This window comes from Mustela lutreola, chromosome 16, assembly GCF_030435805.1.
Source record: "Mustela lutreola isolate mMusLut2 chromosome 16, mMusLut2.pri, whole genome shotgun sequence".
NCBI classification, from domain to species: domain Eukaryota; kingdom Metazoa; phylum Chordata; class Mammalia; order Carnivora; family Mustelidae; genus Mustela; species Mustela lutreola.
In genome coordinates this window covers 16,269,773-16,296,976 of record NC_081305.1, presented here as the reverse complement: position 1 = coordinate 16,296,976, position 27,204 = coordinate 16,269,773, and the positions used below count along the sequence as shown (strand labels likewise).

The following is a 27,204-nucleotide window of genomic DNA, read 5'->3' as shown; positions in this document are numbered from 1 at the left end:
CTCTCCCTTTACCTCTTCCCCTCCCCGTACTCTGACAAGGTAAAAATAATTATTTTAGGAGAATTTAGATTAAAAATGGGAGAATAATTGTGTAATATTAGAACGCTGATTGGCAGTTTGATGGACTGGGGAAGAAAAAGATGGTTTCCAATAAATCAGTAATAACGTGCTTTTCAGCTTCAGCAACAGTGCTAATTATTTTTTAAAATAGACCCTCTAGGATCAAACGCTTTATGTACATATCTAATCTGAAAGTGAAAAAGTGGTAACTTTTTTTGAGGGGTATGATGATATATGTGGAAGTTGGCCTGAGAAATGAAAAGATTCTTTTGCTGCTGAAATGCAGGTATTTCTGGTGCGCCTGGGTGGCTCAGTCAATTAAGCAGCTGCCTCTTAGACTCAGGTTCCCAGGTCCTGGGATTGAACCCTGCATAGGCCTCCCTGCTCAGCAGGGAGTCTGTATGTCTCCTTCTACCCCCTTGCTCATGCTTGAGTGCACTTGCATAAACGCGCACACTCTCTCTCTCATAAATAAATAAAATCTTTAAAAAAATAAAATAAAATACAGATACCTCTTTCTGCTTGAGTGTTTTGGTCAGAGTATATTCTCTTCTACTCTTTAAAGGAATTTGGGTAAAGGCACAACCTAAAAACACCTGAGAAAGGGCATTCTGGCTTATGGATTAGATTGCATTAGTGAACAGGACAACAAATTGGTGAATATGAGTTAACAAAAATTTTGGGTAAGAAATTTTCCACATGCATTTATTTGGATATTGATAATTTTATTTTTTTAAAGTTTGTTTTAAAACATTGCTTATTGTGGCATGTAAGCTTATGTTGGGTGGGAAGAGTACAAATGGAAATTGAAATTGTTAAACATGTAAATTAAATGATCAACCCTACAATTTTTGTTTTTTTGTTTTTGTTTTTGGTAATCTGGATTGCTTATTTTATATGCTGGGATGCTAGTTGTTTTTTCTATTAATACACTTAACTTGCATTCTAGCTTCGCCATTCAGAGACAGGCATCGTGTGGTGGGTTGTGTGACAGTGTCTGTCAATAGTGAAGACAAATAGTGCCAGAGACACTTAACCCATCCAATCTCACCCAGGGTATAGGTCGGTCTCGTTTTCAGACTTCTTCATAAGTCTTTCTTTCTTTCTTTCTTTCTTTCTTTCTTTCTTTCTTCTTTTCTTCCGTCCTTCCTTCCTTCCTTATTTTATTTCTAAATAGTGGATTGATACTGATTGAAACTAAAAACTTTTTGTAAAGTTTTAAACTTTACGTTAATACTATAAGAAGAAGAAGAAAGTAGAAAACGAAGGTTGGCATGTAAGGTGTTGACAAAGCAGGTTTGCAGCCACTTTGTGTGTTCTAGATTTTTCAGTCCCTTAGCAACATGAATGTTGGCCTTATAATTTTTTTCTCTCAATATCTTTCTTCTTTGATCTAAAATTATGTCCTTGTATCTGGTGACTTTTATCAGACAAGATCTTTAGATGTGAAGTCATTGTTACCAGAAAGAAAATGAAATACTTAAAAAGGATAACTAAGGTTGAATAGTGTTTTAGACCAGAAATGTTTCCAAATATCTGGATTGTTTTTTAAGATTATTTTCTGAACAGTCAATGGTTTACTCCTTCTCCGTTCCACTATTGGTTCACTTAAGCACACTTACAAAATGTTATAATTTGAAAAAAATAATTATGGCTTTTGTTTTAATGACTTTGTTAGGAAGCTCAACTGATTTTGCCCTGATGTTGGAAAGTTATGAAATATATTTGCATATTTAAATGCTAGGGATCACATTTTTATCTCAGAAACTCAGTTAAATACCATTTCTGTCACATATTTTAAATTATGTGGAAGGTGTTTGTTTCTTTTGAGGACTTTAAAGAATGTTTCCAATTTCAAAGCTTTCCATAAAAAGTTTAGTTAGTTCCATGTAAAGTGTTATCCCTTTTTTAAAATGGTATTTTAAGCACCAAAATGATGTGGTAATTAAAATAGTTTCTGGTTCACAAAACTAATAATTTCTGGTTCACAAAACTAGAACTATAATAGTTCTTAATTTTAAAATATAGTTTAGGTAAGGAATATATAAAATCTACACAAGTTTCTATATGTGGTATCATTTAAAAGTCCATTTTCATTTTTCTAATCAAATGAATACTTGGAAATTTTAAGATACACATGTAGGCATTATCTGCCGCTCTCCTTATCCCAGCTACTTTGAATATTTGTAGTGAACCTTAGTGATTCCATCAGTTCTTAAGAGAATATAATATACAACTTATATTCACCAGCATTACAGGCATTTGTTCTAGTTATTGGCTACTGCTAATAATAGAATTATTAGACTTAGACATAGAACACTATAGATGTGATACTTCCTTTCACTTACACATTTTAAAATTAATGTATTCTTTTGAAATTGTAAATTTTCATTAATAAATGTAGAATGGTTTTCCCTTTGGTTCACCATGCTCTCTGGTCAAAGAAAAATAAAAATTCTTATAGGTTCAAAGATAATTTTTTCATAAAAGAAAAATATGAAAAATTTATTCATGTGTTACTTATTCATGGATAAGAGAATAATTTTAAGGAAACATTTTAAGAAAAACTTAGAGCTTTGCAAAGGATTGATAAAGGATTTAAAAGAACAAATAGACTGATGACTCAGAGGTCTATATACCCCTGAAACATAATATATTATATGTCAAGTAATTGAATTTGAATTAAAAAAAGAAAATCAAAACATTAAAATTATAAAGCTCTAAAATAGAAATACATTACAACTAATCTGCTTAGAAAATCAATTATTAAAAAAAATTTTAGGAGTTTTTGTACTTTTAATATGCAACAATGAGACATAGTCTATACATTCCTAACAGATAAAAATGGAGACTCAAAACCAAAAAAATGGGGGAATAATAGTTAACATACTTTGTTTATAACAAAGTTTATAACAACTTAAAAAAGAATATATAGATGAGGCAGGATTACATTAGCATTTTAGTTCTGTAGAAAGTCAGTTAAGCTGTTTCTTGATATTTAATGATACAGTGACTGAAAGGTCTTTGTAGATATTTGAAGTACATTTACAGTATTCCCAGTAATGTTCTTGAGTGTTTTTCTGGAATTGCTTGGGAATAAGAAATTTGTGTTTAGAAATCTAAAATGTTTTTGATATAATTCAATGTATTTTTAATAGATAATATTAAGGATTTTTTATTCTTAGTAAATTTATGGATTAATACACAAGTAATAATTTGGCTTATAGTTTCAAGAAAGAATTATTAGCACACTCTTTGTAGAAGTAGCAAATAGTTAACTCTAAACTCTTGTTAATTCTAAACCCTTCCCTGTATCAGATAGCGCTATTATAGTGAGATGTATTTTAAGCACTTTGAGTAGTAAATCCTTTTTTTTAAACCTGATGTGTTCATCATGGGCATGTTGGTACATTTTTGGCCAATATAACTTTAATATAATTCAACATAGTTACCAAATAGTGGCTTCCAGTAAATCAATTTAATAAGAAATTTAAATTTTTACTACATGCAAGGTACTGTTTTAGGTGTTGGGAGGATCTAAGAAAGATCAAAGAAATGGCCCATAGTTCTCATTTTATACTTCACCTCACTTGGCATAATTATTTCACTTAGGTGATGTCTTGCTAACCAGAATGTAAAATGTTATGTGAAGGATTTTATATATCATTATCGTCATTATCAACATAACAGTGATGTTGTTGTAAAGAGTTTTATAGTTTTTAAAAATTGTCTTACTTGTTACAGTCTTAAAATGAGTAAGATCTTTTATAATTTAGGCTCAAACTGAGATAGGCTTTTCAAAGTAATATTTTTTAATTAAAGGATGCTTACTACTGTCTTCTGACAGAGTTTATGTTTTCAGTTTCATAGTTTTATGCTAATGAACTTTTTTTATTTAGTAAGTATATCCAGGAAACTGCAGGTAAAATATAAATATTGTTATGTTAGGTCTCCAAGTAAAATGTATAGAATATTTTAATTTATGTAGGGTATGAGATCACAGTTTGGCATACCTGTCCCAGAACAGACATTTATGTTTGATTATACCAATTGGGTTTTATAACCATGATTGCTTTGATAAGACGTGCAAGATAAAATCATATATACCTTTAAGAGCAATGCTAGGCTATGTCTTGCATATTAAATTCATGAATATCACATAACTTACTTTTGAGTTCATGATTGCTTTTCACCAGTACTTTCCATCTGTCATGGACAGGGATCCCTGAGATGTTCATATTCTGCATTCTCATGTGCATGATACTTAGATTCAAAAAGTGTGGGTGGGGGAAAACTGCTTTATAGAAATACACGTTCACAGCATTCATGCTGCATGTTTTGTGTGTACTACTGTAAAGACTGCATGCTGCATACTTTTATTTCTCTGAGGATAAAGAACATAGGCTTATATACACACAAAAATTTAGTTTCATATTTGCCAATAGTTGGAACAGATGGAGGAATGTTATATATAATACCTTTTCTATTTTTTAAAAATAATTTGTATAGTATTTTTCAAAAAAACAAGGAAAAAACTTGTTGTTTAAACCCAAAGTGGCTACAAATCAGCTCCTAACTGTCACTGACATTAGCATCTAGATTTTGTAGTTCTTACAAATCTTTTAAAATATTTATTTACTAAGAAAACATTGCATTAATGCATGATATGAAATTGATAAATTTTTCTTTAAATTGGAATGCAGTTTAAAGTGACTGAATTTTCCAATTTCAGCTACTGCATTTGACAAGGATACAAACTGGAAAATGGAACTGGTATCATCTAATTGCTCTAGGTTCTTTGACTTATGGTAGCTTGGAATAATATTTCCATATGACATTATGTAGATCACATCATTAATGGCTGATATTAATTACTGTGCTCTTCAGCCTTGACAGCAGTGAAAAATTATTGGTGAATTTAGCTCTTCAAATGACTTAAGTGTTCTGGTACATGTTTTTAATTTAAAAATAGATCTTTGGCACTTGGCTTTTGATTATCTGAACACTGGTGTTCTTACATTCACTGTGTGCAGTATAATTGACAAGAATATTGCAATTCCAATGACTGCACATTGGTTTTAAGTTTTTTCCTGCCACTTTACACAGTGGCACACTTGGCTATAGATAAAAACTAATTTTAGATTTAAACATATTTGTTAGTTCTCTGTCACATGTTAACCTATTTTTAGTTTTGTGTGTGTATGATTATGAACCTTTCCATATCTCATACAAGATCAAACGGTATTTCTAAAATTTTAGAACTGACAACTTCCAACCTTAACATTATTAGTGTGTGTTTAAGGTTGTGCCATAAAGGATTAAAGTACTAGTATTTTTCAACAAGCTGTTCTGCCAGTTGCCACATGTTTTATAAAGATCTACTTAATTCTTTTTTTGCTAGGCATAACAAATAAATGGCTTTGTAAGAGACCTTTTTATATAAACTGATTCTAGTGCTTCCCTAGCACTAGAATTTTTTGTTTAAAATTTCTGTTAGGCTTCAGTCAATAAAAGTTATTGTTACTTGTATTAAGAAATTCCCTTAATAGTTAAAATCAAGCAGGCCCTTTAAAGAGAGAGGAAATGAATAGGGGAGCCAGTTGCTGAGTGTGTACCAAGTACTTTGTGAAAGAAATCCATCCAATAATCAGTCCTTACTCTACTTTTCATTCTGCCATTAAGGATGGATTTATTTATTTTAGGTATTATGGTTTTGAACGGCCATTTCCAACTTCTGGATACCCTTAGTGATTGACTTCCCTATCTTTCACTGCCCAGCATAGTCCAAATCAAACCTTTTCACTTTTATTCTAGATTTTATAACAATCATAGTGACGGTACCAGTTCCATTTTGCCTCCAATTCAGTTGATTATATATTTTTTCTATTTATTTCTCATTTTATAATTGATATCTGGAATAATCAATCAGCAGCTCTTTTCTCATTTATTTTCTCATATTTTTATTCCAGGATTTGCCTCTGAAGCAGGGAGTGTCTGCATTAAAAATGACCTGTAGTTCTCTGCTTCATAGGTTAGAAACTTATTTTAATATTTTGTGGCTAAGCACAGTCCCACTTTTCAAATTCTATAATGGATTATTTAATTGGCATTGAATGTGGACCACAAGCATATATTTCATATTGGGGTTTTCTTTATTATTTTAAATGATTAAAATTCAACAAGAACATCCAGCTGAGGCAATAAAAGCTTTATTCTTGCTTTACAACTTAAAACATTAAACTAGATTTTTAAAAATCTATCAATTATAACACAAGTAAAATATTACTATTTGGGCATTTTTTAAAATTGCATTTTTTAGGCCTTGTATTGCTTGAAGCCTTTATATTCTAAAACTTAACCAAATTCCAACTATTCATTTTGGGGAAAAACAATCAGCTCACGAATCACATTTTCAATGGGACTGCTAGCCAGCATAGGTGAAAATATGTATAGTGTATTTACTCTTAAATTGTACACCGCAGATGCTTCTTCAGCTCCCTCCTCTTCCTCCATGGGCGGTGCTTGCAGCTCCTTTACCACCTCTTCCAGCCCTACCATTTATTCTACCTCAGTCACCGACAGCAAGGCTATGCAAGTGGAGAGCTGCTCCTCAGCCTTGGGGGTAAGTAACAGAGGGGTAAGTGAAAAGCAGTTAACCAGTAACACAGTTCAGCAGCATCCATCAACACCGAAGAGGCACACAGTCTTGTACATCTCACCACCACCTGAGGACTTGCTGGATAACAGTCGGATGTCCTGCCAGGATGAGGGGTGTGGATTGGAATCAGAGCAGAGCTGCAGTATGTGGATGGAGGATTCCCCCTCCAACTTCAGTAACATGAGCACCAGTTCCTACAATGATAACACTGAGGTACCTCGTAAATCACGAAAACGAAATCCAAAGCAGAGGCCGGGGGTCAAACGACGAGATTGTGAAGAATCTAATATGGATATATTTGATGCCGACAGTGCCAAAGCACCTCACTATGTGCTTTCTCAGCTTACCACGGACAACAAAGGCAACTCAAAAGCAGGAAATGGGTTGGTATTCACATTTTTTAAAGTTCTATCACCATTGTGCAAAACAAAACAAAAAATAAATTATTCCCAGTTTTTGTAGTTGTTCAACCCAAGTGTGCATATAAAGCAAAGATACTGATTTTATCATTGAAATACATGAAAATTCAAACTTAAAATTACCAAGTTTCACTAGAGGAAAACATATTAATAGATTTTAGCAATAGGTATCTTATTCTGGGTATGATTAGTAGAAAATAATCTGTTTTGAAATAACCTTTAAATTTCAAATGGATTTAAAAATATTTTTACTCAGACAAATAGCTTGAGTGAAATGGCCCTAGTTGACTCAAAACATTTGAAAAGGGCTAATTTGTGTTCTCTCATGTTGTCTCCTGATTTGGTTCAACCCATTTCCATTTCTATGAGGATTTTAGACTTTTCTTTTGATGAAAACAAGAAAAAACTAAATTGATGGTTTGATTCCTATCATTTAGATTCATGTATTTATTTTAAGCCTTTTCTTTGATACATTGTGCTGACATTTAAAAAATATATATATCACTAATTGTTTTTCCTCTTTTTCTGGGTTTATGTATTAGAAGGGTGATAGAACAGATCATGGTACATGTTTGAGTTTTCATTCATCTGTGCCAGTTCACAACACTCACTATAAATGTATCTGAAAATAAATATATTTCAGTGGCTATAGTATAGGGTACTGTGACTTATTTTTAACTTTAATTCCTTTAGTACTTTTATTATATTTAATTCCTACACTTTTTAAATTAGATTTTCCTATAATACATTCAACATAATTTGATAAAATTTAATTCAGTGGATTTTGAGAGATTACTTTTTTGGGAGGCAGAATATGGTTCTTTAGTTGATCCAGAACCTCCTACAATTTCAGTTTGTTACAAAGAGTGATGGAGAAGCTTTAGGTTGGTTTGCTACTTCATGACTTCATTCTTACCTTTTAAGTTAGATATCTGGTTGAGTATTATAGAGAATATTTTTAATGTATATTAAACTTGTTCTTAGTCTGTCAGTACATTTTTTACATCATTTATCTACTATTTACCTAACATTTAAGCATAATAATTCTATACTGTTTTCTCCTCTCATTTAGAACTCCTTTGGAGTGATATAGTTAAATAAAAATAAACATTTAAATGTTTTTTCTTTTTAGAAAGTCCAGATTAGGAAATTATCTTAAAAAAAGCAAACAAGATATACCCTTTCCTAAAATGTTGCCATTAGCAGAGTCAATTCTAGAACATAGTACCTTTAAAATAATGCTCTGAAACATAGTAGCACAGATTTAAAAGGCTCATGTATATCAGTCATTAAATATGGGTATTTACTTGGGCTTCGATGCAGAAAATTTTTTTTAAGTTCCAGAAGAGAGATTTTCATTTTTATATTGAAATAAATGTTAACGGTCCAAATGAAGAACAAATAAAAATTTGACAATAGGGTTAGTCAACACACATGGTTTGCAATTCCTATTAAAGAGAGTATCTTGACCTACATCTTTTCTGCTTCTGCTTTTGTATGATAGATATATCTTAGAAATGATTTGAGGTTACCCAGGGAAGGTATAATAACATTTGTCAAGACAAAATCTCTCATGAAATAATTCATGGAACAGAAACTCATCAAGCAGCAGAAGAAATGTCCAGCTTCTTAGGTAATGGAAAAATATTTGGCACTAGCAAATAGAAATGATGGAAGAAGTTTTCATTTTGAATTTGTAAGAACTATATCAAGGAGAGGATAAAACCTTAAATAAATATATAGAAAAGTAGGCTTTTCAACACAGTTATTAAGAGGATCTCAGACTGGGTGCCTGGGTGGCTCAGTGGGTTAAGCCGCTGCCTTCAGCTCAGGTCATGATCTCAGGGTCCTGAGATCGAGTCCCGCATCCAGCTCTCTGCTCAGCAGGGAGCCTGCTTCCTCCTCTCTCTCTCTCTCTCTCTACCTGCCTCTCTGCCTACTTGTGATCTCTCTCTGTCAGATAAATAATAAAATCTTTAAAAAAAAAAAAAAAAAAAAGAGGATCTCAGACTAACATCCTATATTCTTCAAAATGAAAGGTGTTAGAAACATGAAAGAAATTTATAAATCTTTTCAGGAATAAGGTATATTTAGCCTTAGATCTAATGTGTCATAAATTTATAATTTGTATAATGCTACACTATAGGAAATACAGTCTCAAAATATGTTGTAACAGCAGTTTGTTGATTTTCAAGATGAAAATACAACTTTTGTATAGTTAAAATGTTATATAAAAGAGTTTGTTAAGAAAACAAAATCATTTGAAAAGGAACTACTTAGTATTTAAACATTTCTAGCCATGTCATTCTTAAATTCTTCAACTAAACATCCTGAGAATCAGTAGCCCTATGTCTCTTCATAGATATTTCTAGAAATTAAGACATTATGTCATCCTCGTTAGGCACTTTGTAATGGGAGTTATTTTTTTGTGAGATAGACAATCAGAAGGATATGTAACCCAAAGGAATTAGAATGTCATCTTAAGACTTCTGAAGAGTAGGCCTGAACAGTGGATTTACCTTTTACATGTCATTTAAAAGTAAAATCCCATTAAATCTATTTAAAAGTAAAATTCCCAATTAACTGCTCCTCTCTTGTTTGTTCTTCAGACATCATGCCTTAAAAATTAGTAATTTCATTGACTACTTTTCCAAGAATTAGTTGACATTTTCTTTGTTTTATGTGTCTAAAGACCTATATCTATATATATATGTGTGTGTGTATATATATATATATATATATATATATATATATATATATATATTCCATCTTTACATTTGAGCCTTAGAGGATAAAGATAGTTTTTTTTGTTTTTGTTTTTGTTTTAAGATTTTATTTATTTATCAGAGAGAGAGAGCGAGCACAGGCAGACAGAGGCAGAGGGAGAAGCAGGCTCCCTGCCGAGCAAGGAACCCGATGCAGGACTCTATCCCAGGATGCTGGGATCATGACCTGAGCTGAAGGCAGCTGCTTAACCAACTGAGCCACCCAGGTGTCCCAAGGATAAAGATAGTTTTGAGGGCTTTTAAAAGTATCATTTCAGAAGTTGTTTAGTTACATGGACTGTTCTTCTTTAAGAATATGTATACTTGTCAACTCACTTAGCAGTCTTCATCCCAAATGAAAGATTTTGTTTTACTGAAATAGTAAAACTCGTTTTCATCTGTTTATCCTCATAAATATTAGCTTGGCTAGCATAAGTGAATATAAAAACTATATCTTGTAGTTCATTGACATATGCTAAATTTTCCTTGTATTTCAAACTAAGTGTTCCCTTTTCTTATTATAAGATTAATAGGTATTAATTACAAACACTTGGAAAAATGCAGAAAATTAGGAGAAGATAAATAAGCCATAATCTAGTCACTCTATAGAACTGCTTTTAGCATTTTGCTATATTTTCTTTTTAACGAATATTTGGGGAGTATTTTTACATAGTTTCTGTAAGTGAATATTTTTGCTTTGATTTAAAAATAGGTAAAAAATGATATCATTGTAGGTTTTCATAGATAAGAGCAAATGTATTGAGAGCACATTGTATTGAAAGCAAATGTTTGAATTTCTACCCAGAACGATGAAAATAGGATTTGTTGCCCATTGTTCCAGTTTCAACTCTTTGATTCGTAGAATTTATTCTTCTAGGGCCTTTTAAATGACTTACACAGGTAATCTTTGACTTATGTGTCAAATTTAAATAAATATGGTATTCCTTGGCCAGTTAGGATCCAGTCTTTCTCATCTTAATATTATAATAGATACTCTTTTTTTCTTCTCCTTTCCATTCTTTGTTCCTTGTTTTTTCCTATTTGCTTTCAATAACGACTATTTTCTTAGCACCTTTGGTTTTAGGAATTGTGCAAGGTTCAGGGAATATGAAGATGGTGGAGCGCAGTACTAGCCCTCAGAACTCTCCTACTTACCTTGTCAGTGTTAGTGCATTCCTTTGCATTCCTTCTTTTCTCCATTCTTCTTCCCTTTCCTCCCCATAAGTTTCACCCCAGTCCCTAGTTCCATTGAGAATATGGTATTTCCTCCTTTAGTTATTGATAATAAAGGCAACAACTTGGTTAGAGATGAAGGGTTAAACATTAGGGCCATTTTTAAGGCTTCTTAGCCACCATTGCTCTTCTTTGTTTGATTCATAATGTTCCTCCTGGGACCTATTTGTTTTTGGAGATTTTTGTCCATAGTCAAAATGGGCTCCTGTATTTTCAATGTGAGTCATACAGAAAGTGTTATAGGCCATGACATTTTATTTTAAAGATTTATCTATTCATTTGGGGGGGTGCAGAGAAGAGGGAGAGAATCTGAAACAGACTACCTGCTGAGCACAGAGCCCGATACAGAGTTGATCTCAGGAACCTGAGACCTGAACCCAAACCAAGTCCAACCTTAACTGACTGAACCACCCAGGAGCCCCCCTGACTCTTTTTTAAAATACCTTTGGATAGGGGTGCCTGGGTGGTTCAGTCAGTTAACTGTCTGCTTTTGGCTCAGGTCATGATCCCAGGGTCCTGGGATTGAGCCCCATCTAAGGCTCCCCGCTCCCTGCTCAGCCAGGAGTCTACTTCTCTCTCTCCCTCTGCCCCTCCCCCTGCTTATGCTCTCTCTCTCTCTCTCTCTCTCTCTCTTACTCACTCTCTGTCAAGTAAATGAATAACATCTTTTAAAAAAATGTACATGGATAATTTTAAGTCTATTTTAGAACTAATAGTATTGTTTTGTATTTGTCATATTTGCAGTGCTTCAGATTAAATGTATTGACCTAAAGTCCTAACCACCGTTTGAAATATTTTTCTTTGAACATACATTCCACATAGCAAATGCATGAAATACAGTTTTAAATACAGTTTTAAAGAAATAACAGTTTTATTAAAGAATAGATTTTCTATCTGTAAAGCCAGTTATAAAGATTTTATATGCTAAGGACTTTAATTATTTAATCACAAATATAAATACTCAGAAAAATTACACTTCTAAGAAAGATAGTTTAGAGTAAATCTAGTTTCCCAATACAAATTGGGTTACTGATATTTTATAATTTTTTCAGAAAAATTACTGAGAAAGATCTCCAAAAGAATATGTATGCTACATGTAGTTTTAATTGTTTTATTAAGGCCTTTTGTTTATTTCTTTTTGCTACCCCCACATATCTTTTGCCTTGCAAGTCTGATTAGAAAATAATGATAGTTAATCTTGTAGCTTTAAAATTTGTTTTGATTGAAGTGCCATGTGAAAGGTTATAATGACATCAGCTATTCTCTTACCTGTTAGTCCTGGCTTAGTACATTCAGTCTTCCTTCCCATCACACATATGCATTTTTTATTTTGGCCTTGTATAGTTAAATTTTATTTAAAACTTTTAAGAGATACTTTGCTTATGGAATGTATCTTCCTTTAGGCTGTATTGTCAGTAAGATAATTAATTGCTTTTAATGTTACTGCCTATTCTGTTTCTTCCTTTATCTTAGATGACTTTTGTAGAAAAAACTCATTTTGATACTTTTTCCATGTTGTGCTTTGACTTCTCAGAACACTGGAAAACCAAAAAGGAAGTGGAGTAAAGAAGAGCCCTATGTTGTGTGGACAGTATCCTGTTAAAAGTGAAGGAAAGGAGTTGAAGATAGTTGTACAGCCTGAGACCCAGCACCGAGCTCGGTACCTGACTGAGGGTAGCCGTGGCTCAGTAAAAGACAGAACACAGCAAGGCTTTCCTACAGTAAAGGTACTTATTTTATTTTTCAGTATACAAAGAATTTCTCCAGTTTCGTTTTTAACCAGCAAAAGCTGCCTACAATAGAATAGTAGAATTATTAGATATATATAATGGAAATTAAAGCAAAAGTCTAGCTAGATTTTAAGCCCAATATTGTTATTTTTATTTCATTTGAATTTTAGCTTAGATGAAAGAGGAAATAAGAATGTATTCTGATAAATATTGGAAAATCATGAATTAAGTTCTCCTTACATTTGACATTGGTAGCAACTGTATTCACTTCTTCCCAAACTTAATATTTAAGAATGTATTTTAAAGTGGATTCAAAGAAATATTGTAGAAATTATTATGAGCTTGGAAAATAAGGTTTTGAGATGGCTAAAGAAATCAGGACTGTTCATCTCAGAAAAGAATTGGTTGAAAATAATTTAAGTCTTCGTTTAAGAGTTAGGATATTGGGACACCTGGGTGGCTCAGTTGGTTAAGCAGCTGCCTTCAGCTCAGATCATGATCCCAGGGCCCTGGGATCGAGCCCCACATCAGGCTCCCTGCTCAGTGGGGAGCCTACTTCTCCCTCTCCCTCTGCTTCTCTGCCTGCTTGTACTCTCTTACTCTGTCAAATAAATAAATAAAATCTATGTTTTAAAAAAAGGATTAGGATATCATTGGTGCATGGGTGGCTCTGATGGTTAAGCATCTGCCTTCGGCTCGGGTCATGATCCTAGGGTTCTGCAGTTGAGTCCCATATTGGGCTCCCTGCTCAGTAGGGAGACTGCTTCTCCCTCTGCCTCTCTCTCTGTGTCTGTCATGAATAAATAAAGAAAATCTTTAAAAAAAAATAGGATATCAACTGGATCTTCATCTTTTCAGAATTTAGACTAAAGGAAAAAAGAAGCTTAAATTTCAGCACCTGGGAAACTTTGTTAGAATATTTCTCTTTGAAGACAAACCAAAAAGTAGTTGGGTGGGGAATATTTAATAAGTGTTTCTGTTTCTTATAAAACATTAAACAGGGAGGAATTTTGGCATAGTAAATTCATGTTAAATGCAGTTTGTGAAAATATTAGTTGAACAGTATTCAGTTGGACTGCCTTTCATTTTAAATTTTAATAAAATATGGTAGAATCTTGGGGTCAGGAAACCTGTCCGTGGCCATTTATAAGGTTGGTTAATATTCAACAACATCATTCTTTATCCCTCTGCTACTCTTCACACCAACCCATCCTTAGTCCCTCATACTCAGGACAAATAATAGGTGAATAAGAAATTTCAGTTATGCTTTCTGTAAATATTTGTCTTAACGAGAAGTGTTGATAGTTTGGTGAGTTAACCCAATTGCTCTGACTTTATGCTTTAAGTACTCTCTGGTCAGAAGTATTATTAGATTGTCTAACTGTGATAGGGAGTGAATTGCCCGACCTCAAAAGTTTAACAAATTCAGGGTGCCTGGGTGGCTCAGTGGATTAAGCCGCTGCCTTTGGCTCAGGTCATGATCTCAGGGTCCTGGGATCGAGTCCCGCATCGGGCTCTCTGCTCAGTGGGGAGCCTGCTTCCCTCTCTCTCTCTGCCTGCCTCTCTGCCTACTTGTGATCTCTCTCTGTCAAATAAATAAATAAAATCTAAAAAAAAAAAAGTTTAACAAATTCAACAAATTCAACAAATATGCACCCCTTTATGTGCCAGACACTGTTCTAGGTACTGTTAGTGGTTTGAGTAGATTGTTTATGTATCTGCTTATTTCCCTCATTTTGATATCTTTTCACAGAGATAGAGCCATATTGGGTTAGAAAAGATGTATGAATTTTTTAAAGCCTTTTGGTATACAGGTTATATGTGACTTTATGCATTCTGTATTAGCTCTTTCAGTGTTTAACTATATAAACATGAACAAAAATCTGCATTGGAAACATTTTTCCCCAAATGCTGTTTTAAATATTTATTTATTCTTCACCATACAAATTATAATTTATGAAGGCTTGTTAGAGACCTGAAAGGACCCATAGACCCTGGTCTAAACTAACAGTTTTCAAACCATAATTTTTTTTTAAGATTTTATTTATTTATTTGACAGAGAGATCACAAGTAGGCAGAGGGGCAGGCAGAGGGGCAGGGGGGCTGAAGCAGGGTCCCCACTGAGCAGAGAGCCCCATGCAGGGCTTGATCCTGGGGGACCCTGAGATCATGACCTGAGCTGAAGGCTTAACCCACTGAGCCACGCAGGCACCCCCAAACTATAATGTTTTGGACCATGATTTCATGATGGTGTTTGTGTCTATCTAATCTATGCAGATGAGCCCCATTTCCCTTTTATTTATATAGGAGCACTTCAGACACCTTCCTATTTACTATTAAAAGAGTTAAAAAATTCAGTATGTATATTCATTTGATGATAATATTAATGATGCCAGTAAAACAATTTAGTGAATTTTCCATTAGTGATGGTGGTAAATTTTAAATAACCCGCATGCTTTGGCATAAATTTATAAATACCTAAAGGACTGTGTATTCATTTGCATCTAGTTGTACAAATTAATTATAAATGGTAATTTATCGGGGCGCCTGGGTGGCTCAGTGGGTAAAGCCGCTGCCTTCGGCTCAGGTCATGATCTCGGGGTCCTGGGATCGAGTCCCGCATCGGGCTCTCTGCTCAGCAGGGAGCCTGCTTCCTTCTCTCTCTCTCTGCCTGCCTCTCAGTGTACTTGTAATTTCTCTCTCTGTCAAATAAATAAATAAAATCTTTAAAAAAAAAAATGGTAATTTATCATTAAACATATAAATTTTCCTCAAAGTGTGATTATTTCAGAATTAAAACTTACGATTTCCTACAGAAACTTAGCCAACTCTCCTTTTTATGAAAATGTTGTACTTTTGTTTTTCTTGAGGATTTAAATTATTTCCTTATTGTTATCCCATTATAGGACTTGGTCTTAAGTGTTTGATTGGACAATTAGATTATTTGAAAGGCTAATTTATGTTCCATGTTATCTCACTCCAGCTGGAAGGCCATAATGAGCCCGTAGTGTTGCAAGTGTTTGTGGGTAATGACTCTGGCCGAGTGAAACCACATGGATTTTATCAGGCCTGCAGGGTTACTGGGCGAAATACAACTCCCTGTAAAGAAGTGGACATTGAAGGCACTACTGTTATAGAAGTTGGTCTTGATCCAAGCAACAACATGACACTGGCGTAAGTACTTACTATAAAAAAATGTTTCAGTATACATTACACTTTTGCAGGGGGCTCAAAAAAATTTTAGTTTTTAGTGTAAAAAAAAATAAGACTTTGAATATTTTATTAAAATGTTTTAAACATTTATAAATACAGAAATAGATTATTGCAGAATGCTAATAGGTTAAAATGGACTCTTTTTGCCCTTTGCCGTGGAATTCCCATGATGAAAGGCAAGGAAATAAAAGCCAGGTGGAATGCTGACTTTTTAAAAAATAATATGGACTTACTTTTTGGAATTAATAAAAGTAACGTTAAAAAATAAAAATTACAAACAATTTGATTTGCTCTCCTAAATTCTGCCTTTTCTCCCCCCCTAAATTCTGCTTTCTTAGTGTTTGCATTAGAAACTTTGATAGACCATTCGTGGTACCTTGACCCATCTTGATGTGAAAAAGCATATTGTGTTTATTTCACCTTCTGTGTTTATTTTCTTATATTAAAAAAGAGTATGTTTTTTCATCTTATGGATTTTCATTGCCAAAAAAAATATTAGAAGTGTTAATGATTTAAATTAAAAAAATTTTTCCCTTAAGCCTTTTGCTAAGGTTTTTTAATTCTAAAGTTGAACCATAACAGCAGCAGATATATTGAAAAGGGGTAGACTTATATTGTAATTATTTGTATTAGATAGTCAATGATATTTCTGTATTTAATTCTGAGTTTCCTTTTGAAAGCCATTTTGAATAGGTTAGTAAGAGGTTAATTGGAAAGGAAAATTTTGAAAAATATTTAGTAAAGATTTATTTTTTAACTTTTGAAAATTGTAAAAATAAACATATGTAGTAGAAGAAAGGAAGGAAGTTACTGGTTATAAAAATAGTGCTTATTCACTATAAGTCAAATACAGAACAATAAAAAATAATAAAGAAAAATGAATAAGGAAAAACTAAAAACATATCTCTAAAAAGCCAACTTCCCAGAAATAACCACTTTTTTTTTTTTTTTTTTTGAGAGAGACAGAGTAAGCAAACAAGAGAGAGAACACAAGCTGGAGGAGGGGCAGAGGGAGAGGGAGAAACAGTCTTCCCTTTGAGCAGAGAGCTGAATATAGGGCTCTATCCTAGGGTCCTGGGATCATGACCTGAGCCAAAGGCAGCCGCTTAACCAACTGAGCCACCCAAGTGCCCAGTAACCACTATTTTGATATGTATCTTTCCATTCTTTTTTTCTGGTAACATTGAAATAATACTGTACCCATTGTTTTGTAACCTTGCTTTCACTTACCATCAGCATATTCCATATAGTAAATATTATCTTATAGCATATTTTTTTAATAGCATATATTTTAATGGCTATATAGTGTTCTATTCTTTTGGAGACAGTTGCTAGTTTTGTGTGTATGTGTGCTTTGTTTTTTGGTTTTTGTTTTTTTAGTAAAATTCATTCCTTTTATTTTAATATATGAATTTGCAAAAATAGAGGATGCACTTATTTTTTTTTTGAATGGAAGTTCGGGTGCCAGACTGGCTCTTAATGTCAGCATTGCGAATTTGAGCCCCACACTGGGTATAGAGCATGCTTTAAAAAAAATAAATTAAGGGGCACCTGGGTGGCTCAGCCAGTTAAGTGTCTGCCTTCAGCTCAGGGCATGATCCCAGGGTCCTGGGATTGAGCCCCTGCTCAATGGGGATTGTGACTCTCCCTCTCTTTCTGTCTCTCCCCTGCTTATTCTATCTCCAATAAATAAATACAATCTTAAAAAAAAAAATAGAAAAAATAAATTAAAAAAAATTTTTTAAAAGATTTTATTTGTTTATTTGACAAACAGAGATCACAGTAGACAGAGAGGCAGGCAGAGAGAGAGAGGGAAGCAGGCTCCCTGCTGAACAGAAAGCCCGATGCGGGACTCGATCCCAGGACCCTGAGATCATGACCTGAGCCAAAGGCAGCGGCTTAACCCACTGAGCCACCCAGGCGCCCGAAAAAATAAATTAAAAATTTTTAATGGTAAAAGTATCTCTTATAAACCCTTATGTTCAGATTTTGAAATAGTGATTTTGCTTTACTATTTTTCCACTATTATTATGAATGAAAATTCGACAAGAATTATGAATATTCAGAATTCACCCTTCCATACTTTTTAAATTTGGAAATTTATGATTGTATTACATTTTCAAAAAATTAATAATTAAATTAAAAAAAAATTTTTAAAGAAACTTATTTGGGGCACATGGGTGGCTCCGTTATTAAAGCATCCGACTCTTGATTTCAGCTCAGGTCCTGATCTTAGGGTTGTATGGCTGAGGCCCTGTGTCAGGCTCCACACTGTGCGTGAAACCTGCTTAAGAAGATTCATTCTCTCTCACTCTTGCTCTCGCTCTCGCTCTCCACCCCTCTCTCCCCTCCCTGCTCCTCCCCTCGCCAAAAAAGAGGCATATTTGGTTAAGAATATTGTACTGTTTATAAAACAGAAAATATCAGTTAATGTCTTTTTCTTTGTGTGTTAGGGTGGACTGCGTAGGGATATTGAAATTGAGGAATGCTGATGTTGAAGCCAGAATAGGAATTGCTGGTTCCAAGAAAAAAAGCACTCGTGCCAGATTGGTTTTTAGAGTTAATATCACGAGGAAAGATGGCTCCACTTTGACACTGCAAACACCCTCTTCTCCGATTTTATGTAGTAAGTAAGAAAATGTGTATTGAATTTTTTTTTGTTTTCTGTTAATTTGCAGACATCTCTAAATTTCAGATGTATCATATGTTCTAGCTTCTGATCTTGCAAAACTTGAAACATTTTAAAAAGCTATAGTCCAATTTTCTAGACTAAAACGTGGATAATATCAAATAAAATTCTAAAGGTGTATAGTATTTTATAGTTCCCTATTATCCCATACTGATTTTAAAAGTAATTTGAGGGGACGCCTGGCTGACTCATTCGCTGGAGAGTGTGACTCTTGATCTCGGGGTCATGTATTCAAGCCCCCCACACTGGATATGGAGCCCGCTTAGAATTTTTTTTTTTTTTAAAGTACTTTAGGGGCACCTGGGTGGCACAGTTGGTTAAGCTTCCAATTCTTGATAACAGCTCAGGTCTTGATCCTCACGGTCATGAGTTCAAGCCCCGTTGTTGGGCTCCATGCTTAAGAAAATGTACTCTGAATGGTTTACTTGAAGTAAATTATAAATCCAAAGGATTTTTTTTGTGTATCTTTATTGTGTGGTAAATTGCTGTGATCCTAAGTCTATTTTCTATTAGAACAAAAGAAACACTAAGGTAAGCAGAACTTTGTGAATGAATATACAGTAGTTGGGAGTTCTGATTACAAATTATGGCATTAAATTACAGTGTTGGGAAGTGGGAAATAAGATTCTTACTTTGCTCAACTTGGCTTACCTTGTATGGATTCCATTCTATAGTTGATGAAACTGAGACTTCTAGAGATTAAATAACTCCTTCAAGGTCATACAGCTAGCAAATAGTAAGACTAGGATTCAAAGCCTCTGCTTTTAACCACATGCTCTTTTGTCATTATAATCACTTAGAATGGCAATGCTGAAACCAAGTTTAAACAATTCATTTCATCCTAACCATAGCCTCTGGGTTATGGTTAAGACTATGGTTAAAGAAAGAGATTATGTTAATGAACCATTTCCTCTACCTAGGAGATTTATTGGTGTAGTTTAGATTTTTTATGAATTAATATAGATCTCAGTTCATATTGGGGGATTTTCCTTGAATACCTAAATTGTCCATTTCTTTTTGTAGAAGTCATTTATTATGGAGGTGTGGAATATTTATTTTAATTCCTCTAGTTGACTATTTGTCACTCTTCATCTGCTTAGAGAAACTGGATTCGATAACAGGAACAATACTTTCTTTGAAAGAAAGGAGTACCAAAGAGGATGTGGTCTTGCCATTATTCGTGACAACACAGATGAATCTACAGTGTTAATGTCAATATTACTTTTCACAGTATTATTTTATCTCTCTCTTATACCCTGTGGCTTATATATATATATATATATATATATATATATATTTTAAAGATTTTATTTTATTTATTTGACAGAGATCACAAATAGAGAGATGGGGGCAGGGTGGGGGGGTTGTGGAGCAGGCTCCCTGCTGAGCAGAGAGCCCAGTGTGGGGCTCCATCCCAGGACGCTGAGATCATGACCTGATCCGAAGGCAGAGGCTTAACCCTATGAGCATTGAGGCGCCCCTACTCTGTGGTTTATAAAGCACTTTCATATATGCTGAGGTCTTAGGAAATTAATAAATGTTTACCTTATAATTGGAGTTAGACACTTGGGAGTTGAGAAATTGAGATGATAATGCCAATTTCACTACTGATAAAACTGTTAGGAAGAGGACTTTTTCATCCCAGACTAGGGTATATCTATCAATCCAGTCAGAGCAGTTGTAGGCTTCTTAGCTTTCTACAGTTGTAGGCCTCTTAGCAACTGGTACAAACCATCTAAAATGTCTGCTTTGGGTCACCTGGGTGGCTTATTTGGTTGAGCAGCTGCTCAGGTCATGATCGTAGGGTCCTGGGATGGAGCCCCAAGCTCTCAGCAAGAGCCTGCCTCTCCTTATCCCTGCCACTCCCTTTGCTTGTACTCTCTCTCTTTCTGTCAAATAAGTAAATAAAATATTTTTTTAAAAGTTTAAATAAAATGTATGCTTAGTGCATGTAGGCAGTTGCAGAAGAGGGAGGAAAGAAGATTGGGCTAATCATGCCTAAGCCCTGGTTCCAAATCCACTGTAGTTAAGTCATTTTTCCTCTCTAGTGAGTATTAATCTAATGGAGTTTCCTATTAATAAGAGTACTACATTATCCTATTTGATCTTGAAAACAACTCTGTTATTAATAAAATAGAAATGATTATTTTCATTTTTTATGTAATAAAATAGGGACAAAACTGTTGAGAGTAGGAAATGGTAGATAAGAGAAAATCTGATTTTTTTGTTGTTCATTGTTTTGAGCTGATAGCTCCCATAAAATATAGGAAAGAGGGGCGCCTGGGTGGCTTGTTGGGTTAAAGCCTCTGCATTCGGCTCAGGTCATGATCCCAGGGTTCTGGGATTGAGCCCCACATCGGGCTCTCTGCTCTTCAGGGAGCCTGCTTCCTCCTCTCTCTCTCTCTGCCTGCCTCTCTGCCTACTTGTGATCTCTGTCTGTCAAATAAATAAATAAAATCTTTAAAAAATATATATATAGGAAATAATTAATTTTTATCAACTTTAACATAATAGTGGATATACATTTTAAGTTGTATAGCTTATAATTAAGGTTCAGTATATAGGCATTTAGTTATCTTAAATTCGCATACAGTTAGGTTCATGCTTTCCCATAATAGTTTTCTTTTTTCCTTTATAATAGTTTACTGAGATATAATTTGCATACCATGCATTTGAGCCTTTTAACATGTACAGTTTTATCATATTCACAAAGTTGTATGACTGTGACCATTATCTAATTTTAGAACATTTTTACTGTCACCAAAAAAAGAAATCCTGTACCTTTTAGCAGTCACTGTTCATTCCCCTGTTATCCCAGACCCTGGAAACTACTATTCTACTTTCTACTGGATTCTGCTGGATTTGCCTACTCTGGACATTTCCAATAGGGACCCTGAGTGACTTAGTTGGTTGAGCGGCCACCTTCAGCTCAGGTCATGATCTCAGGGTCCTGGGCTCCCTGCTTAGCAGGAATTCTGCTTCTCCCTCTCCCTCTGCTCCTCCCTCCCTCTCTCCCTCTTTCCTTCCCCATCTGCTATTTCCTTTGTCTCTCCCTCTCTAAATGTGTGTGTGTGTGTGTGTGTGTGTATAATGAAGTGGCAAGATTTGAAGGTAGTAGAGCTAGGCAAGATTTGTTTTATAGGAACTTGTGTGTTGAGCTAAAGAATTTAATATTTTAACCTGTCCACTTTAGGAAGCCTGAGGCCTACACTTAGACTTTAGAGGGGGGAATATGAGGGAAGAGAAAAAGTAAACATAAAAATAATACACAGTGAAAGGGCCCAAAAAATCCTTTTTTTAAAAAAATTTTACAAAAGAGGGGCGTCTGGGTGGCTCAGTGGGTTTAAAGCCTCTGCCTTTGGCTCAGGTCATGGTCCCAGGGTCCTGGGATCGAGCCCCGCATCAGGCTGTCTGCTCTGCAGGGAGCCTGCTTCCTCTTCTCTCTTTCTCTCTGCCTGCCTCTCTGCCTACTTGTGATCTCCCTCTGTCAAATAAATAAATAAAATCTTAAAAAAAAAAAAAATTTACAAAAGAATTTCCATTATGGGTTCCTGGTTTATGTTTATTTCCATGAATATAACCTTTTTGATAGGTTTAAGCAAATGGAATAGAAAGAGAGGTGAAAAGGAAATAGGTTAGTAAGAAGGGTTAGAATTGGAATGGGAGGTAGAGGGAAACAGGAAGATGAGAGGGAGGTAGAAGAGGAATAGGGGCCAAAAGGTGATAGAGGTGGAAGGGAGGAGAGGAAGCAGACATTTGATCTTCCAGCTAGAGACACTCAGTGGAAAGAAGGCCTATTGCCAGAATTCATGTTGTGCTTTGTGACATTGAAAAAGAAGGTCTGCTTTTACTTGCTCGTTTAACAATGACCATTAGATCCACTACCTGCTTTTTGTTTGTTTGTTTGTTTTTAAGGGGATAGAAGAATTATCCCCTTTTATTTTCTTGACCTATTTCTATTTCTCTAGACAATACAGGTATACATGGTTTGTTTTTGTTTTTTTTTTTAAAGATTTTATTTATTTATTTGTAAGAGAGAGAGAGAGTGAGAGCGAGCACAGGCAGACAGAGTGGAAGGCAGAGTCAGAGGGAGAAGCAGGCTCCCTGCGGAGCAAGTAGCCCGATGTGGGACTCGATCCCAGGACGCTGGGATCATGACCTGAGCCGAAGGCAGCTGCTTAACCAACTGAGCCACCCAGGCGTCCCCATGGTTTTGTTTTGTTTTTTTTTTTATATTGCATGTATTATGTGGTGATACTATATCAAATTAAGAATATCAATTTCCATACTTTTTTAGTATCTTCCCACCTATGCTAATTTTTAAGATATAACAAAATTAATTAGGCTTTCTTCACAATAATATATATTGGATTAAATCTGACTGAATTTCGTAAGTTTCTACTTCCCTTATTTCTCTGTATCCCACAACTTTAGGAAAAGGATAATATCACTGAGTAAACTTTCCTTCTCTTCAGAGATATTATTAAAAAGATTTACTAATTCTTTTGGCATGTTGAAATATTTGCTTTTATTTTTCCGTATTCATATATTCATTAATTTTTTTCAGCTTTATTTTTGAGGCTACTATTTGAAAAGCATCTAGAAGCACATTGTTTTTATAGTACCAGAGAACTGGCTGCTATTTTTATTTTTTTACTTGGCTGATTTTTTTGTGTTACAATTTTTTAAGCAGTACTGATCACTTTCAAGAGCTGGCTTAGTAATTACTTAAAGATAAAATAAAATAGTTAATGCTTAAATAATACTGACTTTGGTTCTGTTTAGTATGGTGTTAGGGCTGTTAGGTAACCATTAAACTTTTAGTAGAAAAGACCTTCTAAGGTCAAAGGTTGAAAGTTAAATTATCTTGAACAGTGACAGATGACAGACTAGTTCTTTATGTAATGTAAATACAAATATATAGAAGATATATACATCATGTATCCTCCAAGGAGCCTCATTTGGCCATCATATGCCCATAATACATAAAAGGAAAAAATGAGATAGGAAAAAATAAAAGCTTTGATAAGCATCAGTGGAGTGGAATTTCCACATAGTACTTGAAAATGGGGGGAAAGGTTGTATACTTTCCATTCATTTCATTAATACAATATAGCCATATAATTTTCATCTCTTATTGTTTTCTAATCAAAATAATATTTACTGGGGTACCTGGCTAGCTCAGTGAGTGGAACATGGCAACTCTTGATCTTGGGGTTGTGAGTTCAAGCCCCATGTTGAATGTAGAGATTACTTTAAAAAAATCTTTCCAAAAATTTTTACTATGTTTTTCTTGAATGTCCTTTAAAAACAACTCTTGAGTTCCACTCTTACTCTAAAAAGCTATAAATAAATTCAGTTATTTCTTCATTTACAGAGGGCATATAATTGCCGGTATTTGACCAGTTAACAGTTTCTAACCAGTATATATGGATATACATTCACAATTTCTTTTAAACTCTTAGACATTGCTGAAAGTGTCATTTGCCATTTAAATATTTAATAAGCACAGGATACTTACTTGTTTGTACCAGTATGTGAGGCTAAATGATGCTGCAGTAACACCAACAACAAAAAACTCAGTGGCACTCAACAACAGTTCTGTTTCTCTCTCACTTTATGATAATACTGGCTATGGTTTGGAAGCAGGGCCATTCTCTTCACTCTAGGATCCAGGCTGAAGAAGCTGCCCTTATCTACATTTTTCTCCCTCTCCTTCTGCTCCTCCCTCCCTCTCTCTGACATTTTCGTAGTAGAAGGGAAAAAGGAAAAAGTGGAACCATGTAAGGTTATAAAAGCTCTTCCTTGGAACTGGCATATTATTTCAGTTCGCATTTCATTATACAAACAAGTCACATGGCCAGTCCTGACCTGAGTGGCACAAGAATTATAGCCTTTCCACAAGGAAGGGCAGTGAATAGTATGATATTATTAAAAGGATAAAATTAACTATTAAAATATGTAAGTGTCTACAGAGAAAAAAGTTAAACTTTTCCTAAAGTGTAGTGGACTCTAATTAATTTAGAAGATGGTAAGTTATACAAGGCCAAATTTAGTTTACCTTTGCAGTGCTTACGTTGTGAGGGTTTACTAAAACAACAGATAGTGTAATAATATATGTGAAAGAGCTTAACCTCCTGGGGAACAGTTTTTTGGGATACTTAAAAGGTATTTATTTGCATATGCCAGCATCTCAGAGTATTTTGGTGGAAAACTAGTCCTTAAGTGTCAATAAGGAAGAATTTTTTTTTGTTTTTTAAGATTTTGTTTATTTGAGAGAGAGAGAGGGATTGAGAGAACGAGTGGAGGGGCAGAATGAGAAGCAGACTCGCCATAGAGCAGGGAGCCCAATGTGGGACTTGATCCCAGGACCTTGGGATCACAACCTGACCTGAAGGCAGATGCTCACCCAGGCACTCGAAGGGAAGAATGTTTTTGGAGTCAAATATATTGGGGAACCTATATACTATGTTCGTTATTGGATATTTATAGTGTTTATCAGAATATTAAATACTTGGAGAAATCCTTTTGTTCATTAAGCTTTGCTTTAACCCAGTATTTTCCTAGATTTACTTAACTTAGGAAACTGTTTCGCTAATTAATACCTATTAAATTTTCTTAAGGAAATCCTGGCATGTGAAAGTTGGTAGGCTAATTGTAATTTATTCATTAGATCTGTGCCCTCAGTACTTTACAATTCTTTTGTTTATTTTAGTAGTGGTTACTTAGTCTTTATGCACTAGTTTTTCAATTGTTTTATTTTTTAACCTCAGATTATCCTAGATCAGGGAGATCCTCTGGTAGAAAAAACTATTCTGAATTGAATTCAGTCAGTTTCTAGGTGTTCTTTTGGTGTGGGGCCTGAGTCCTGGGTGTAGATCCTTAAAGAAGCCCTCAGTACTACCTAGAGGCAGATGCTGCCTCAGAAGTCTTGTAATGGCAAAAACATAGCTGACATTTTTGAGGTTAGGATTGTGGGAAAAGCTTGTTTTAAATAGAATTTTTAAAAAATATAGAGACAAAAAAATATAAAAATATTAAGACTAAGTGCACATCTTAAAACTTGTTTGTTATTCACATAACGATAAAACAAAGATGACATATAAAACCTCATCTTAGGCATTAGTCCATCCCTACAAAGTCTTATCAGAGTTATTAAAACTTAATATGGATTTTCCTGGGTTTTTTTCTGTTAGAGTGAAAGTTAAGTTGCAAAGTAAAGGAAGTTAAATTCAAGGGTCAACAAAGACAATTTCTAGAACTGATTTTAGAAAAGAAATAAGTGTTGGTGGTTCTTTTTATGGAATGCTTATGTGTACCCACAGCTCAGCCAGCAGGAGTGCCAGAAATCTTAAAGAAAAGCTTGCATAGCTGTTCAGTGAAAGGAGAGGAAGAAGTATTTTTAATTGGCAAGAACTTTCTGAAAGGAACTAAAGTTATTTTCCAAGAAAATGTTTCTGGTAAGTAGGCATAACGCTAGTATGAAGATTGTTGCACGTTCTGCTTTATTTTAAAGATATAATAATAGCTACAAAATAAAAAAAGTTTAAAATTTTTAATAAATTACTGCTTTTATTTCAATCAGATGAAAACTCTTGGAAGTCAGAAGCTGAAATTGACATGGAATTATTTCATCAGGTATTATTTAAGCCTTTTTATCATTTAATTATATATTCTCTGAGAAATTCAGTTTTGTTCTGAAATTTTCCTGAATCAAACAGATTAAATTTCTTCTTTATGTGGGATTCATATAAATCATTTAACATTCTTTCTTGAATTTCTGTAGCTGAAAATTCTACTAATGCTAGAAATAAATGACAGTTCTCTATTTTTTAAAAAGTTTGAAGCATTAGTAAATAATTGTTAATAAATGAAACATTTATTTCCTAATATTTGTTTTTTCTGAGGATTTGGATTATCCTAGCCTAATATTTAGTTTATCAAAGGGAAACTTATTTATGTCAGGGGTTTTATGTTTGTTAGTTACCTTTTCACAGAGGCATTGTTTGTTAAATTTACAACAAAAGAGTCTGTATTGTAGGACCTCACCATGTATTGTTTTCAAAATGATGAGGAAAAAGAGCTTGAGAACAAGGATAAAAAACTGATTGAAGAATTAGAATGTAGAACAAATAGGACCAAACTTACAGAAATTGAGACTCGCAGAAAAGGACAAATTTTTTAACAAATCAGATAGAACGCATAATGCAGAAGAGTAGCGTATATAGGTGTGGATCACAGACAGAGAACAGTAGAGCAGGAATAAACTAATGTGTAAAGTACCTAAAGCCTAAAATGTACCGTAAAATGTTGATAGGAGTAGAAAAGAGCACATGAAAACCAAGTAGAGAGATGGAAGAGGCAAAAATTAGAGACTGGCCAATTTATCAAAACAGATTAATCTTTAATTTTTAAATTTTTTATTCCATTGTATTTT

The 27,204-nt window shown here is 34.1% G+C and overlaps 1 protein-coding gene across 7 annotated transcripts in view; it reads left to right on the top strand.

Moving 5' to 3' along the window:
* The window catches only part of NFAT5 (nuclear factor of activated T cells 5), a 116,702-nt gene that overhangs the window by 57,944 nt on the left and 31,554 nt on the right, over positions 1–27,204 (top strand). For 4 of the 7 annotated variants that reach the window (XM_059152980.1, XM_059152979.1, XM_059152981.1 and 1 more), the window contains 6 exons: positions 6,543–7,101; positions 12,670–12,862; positions 15,849–16,039; positions 18,532–18,704; positions 26,093–26,227; positions 26,353–26,405. In XM_059152980.1, the coding sequence (XP_059008963.1) occupies positions 6,543–7,101; positions 12,670–12,862; positions 15,849–16,039; positions 18,532–18,704; positions 26,093–26,227; positions 26,353–26,405 (1,304 nt within the window). Of the gene's footprint in view, positions 1–6,029; positions 6,092–6,542; positions 7,102–8,634; positions 8,771–12,669; positions 12,863–15,848; positions 16,040–18,531; positions 18,705–26,092; positions 26,228–26,352; positions 26,406–27,204 lie in introns of those variants that run through there. The other 3 variants (XM_059152983.1, XM_059152985.1, XM_059152986.1) reach the window with 3 other exon arrangements.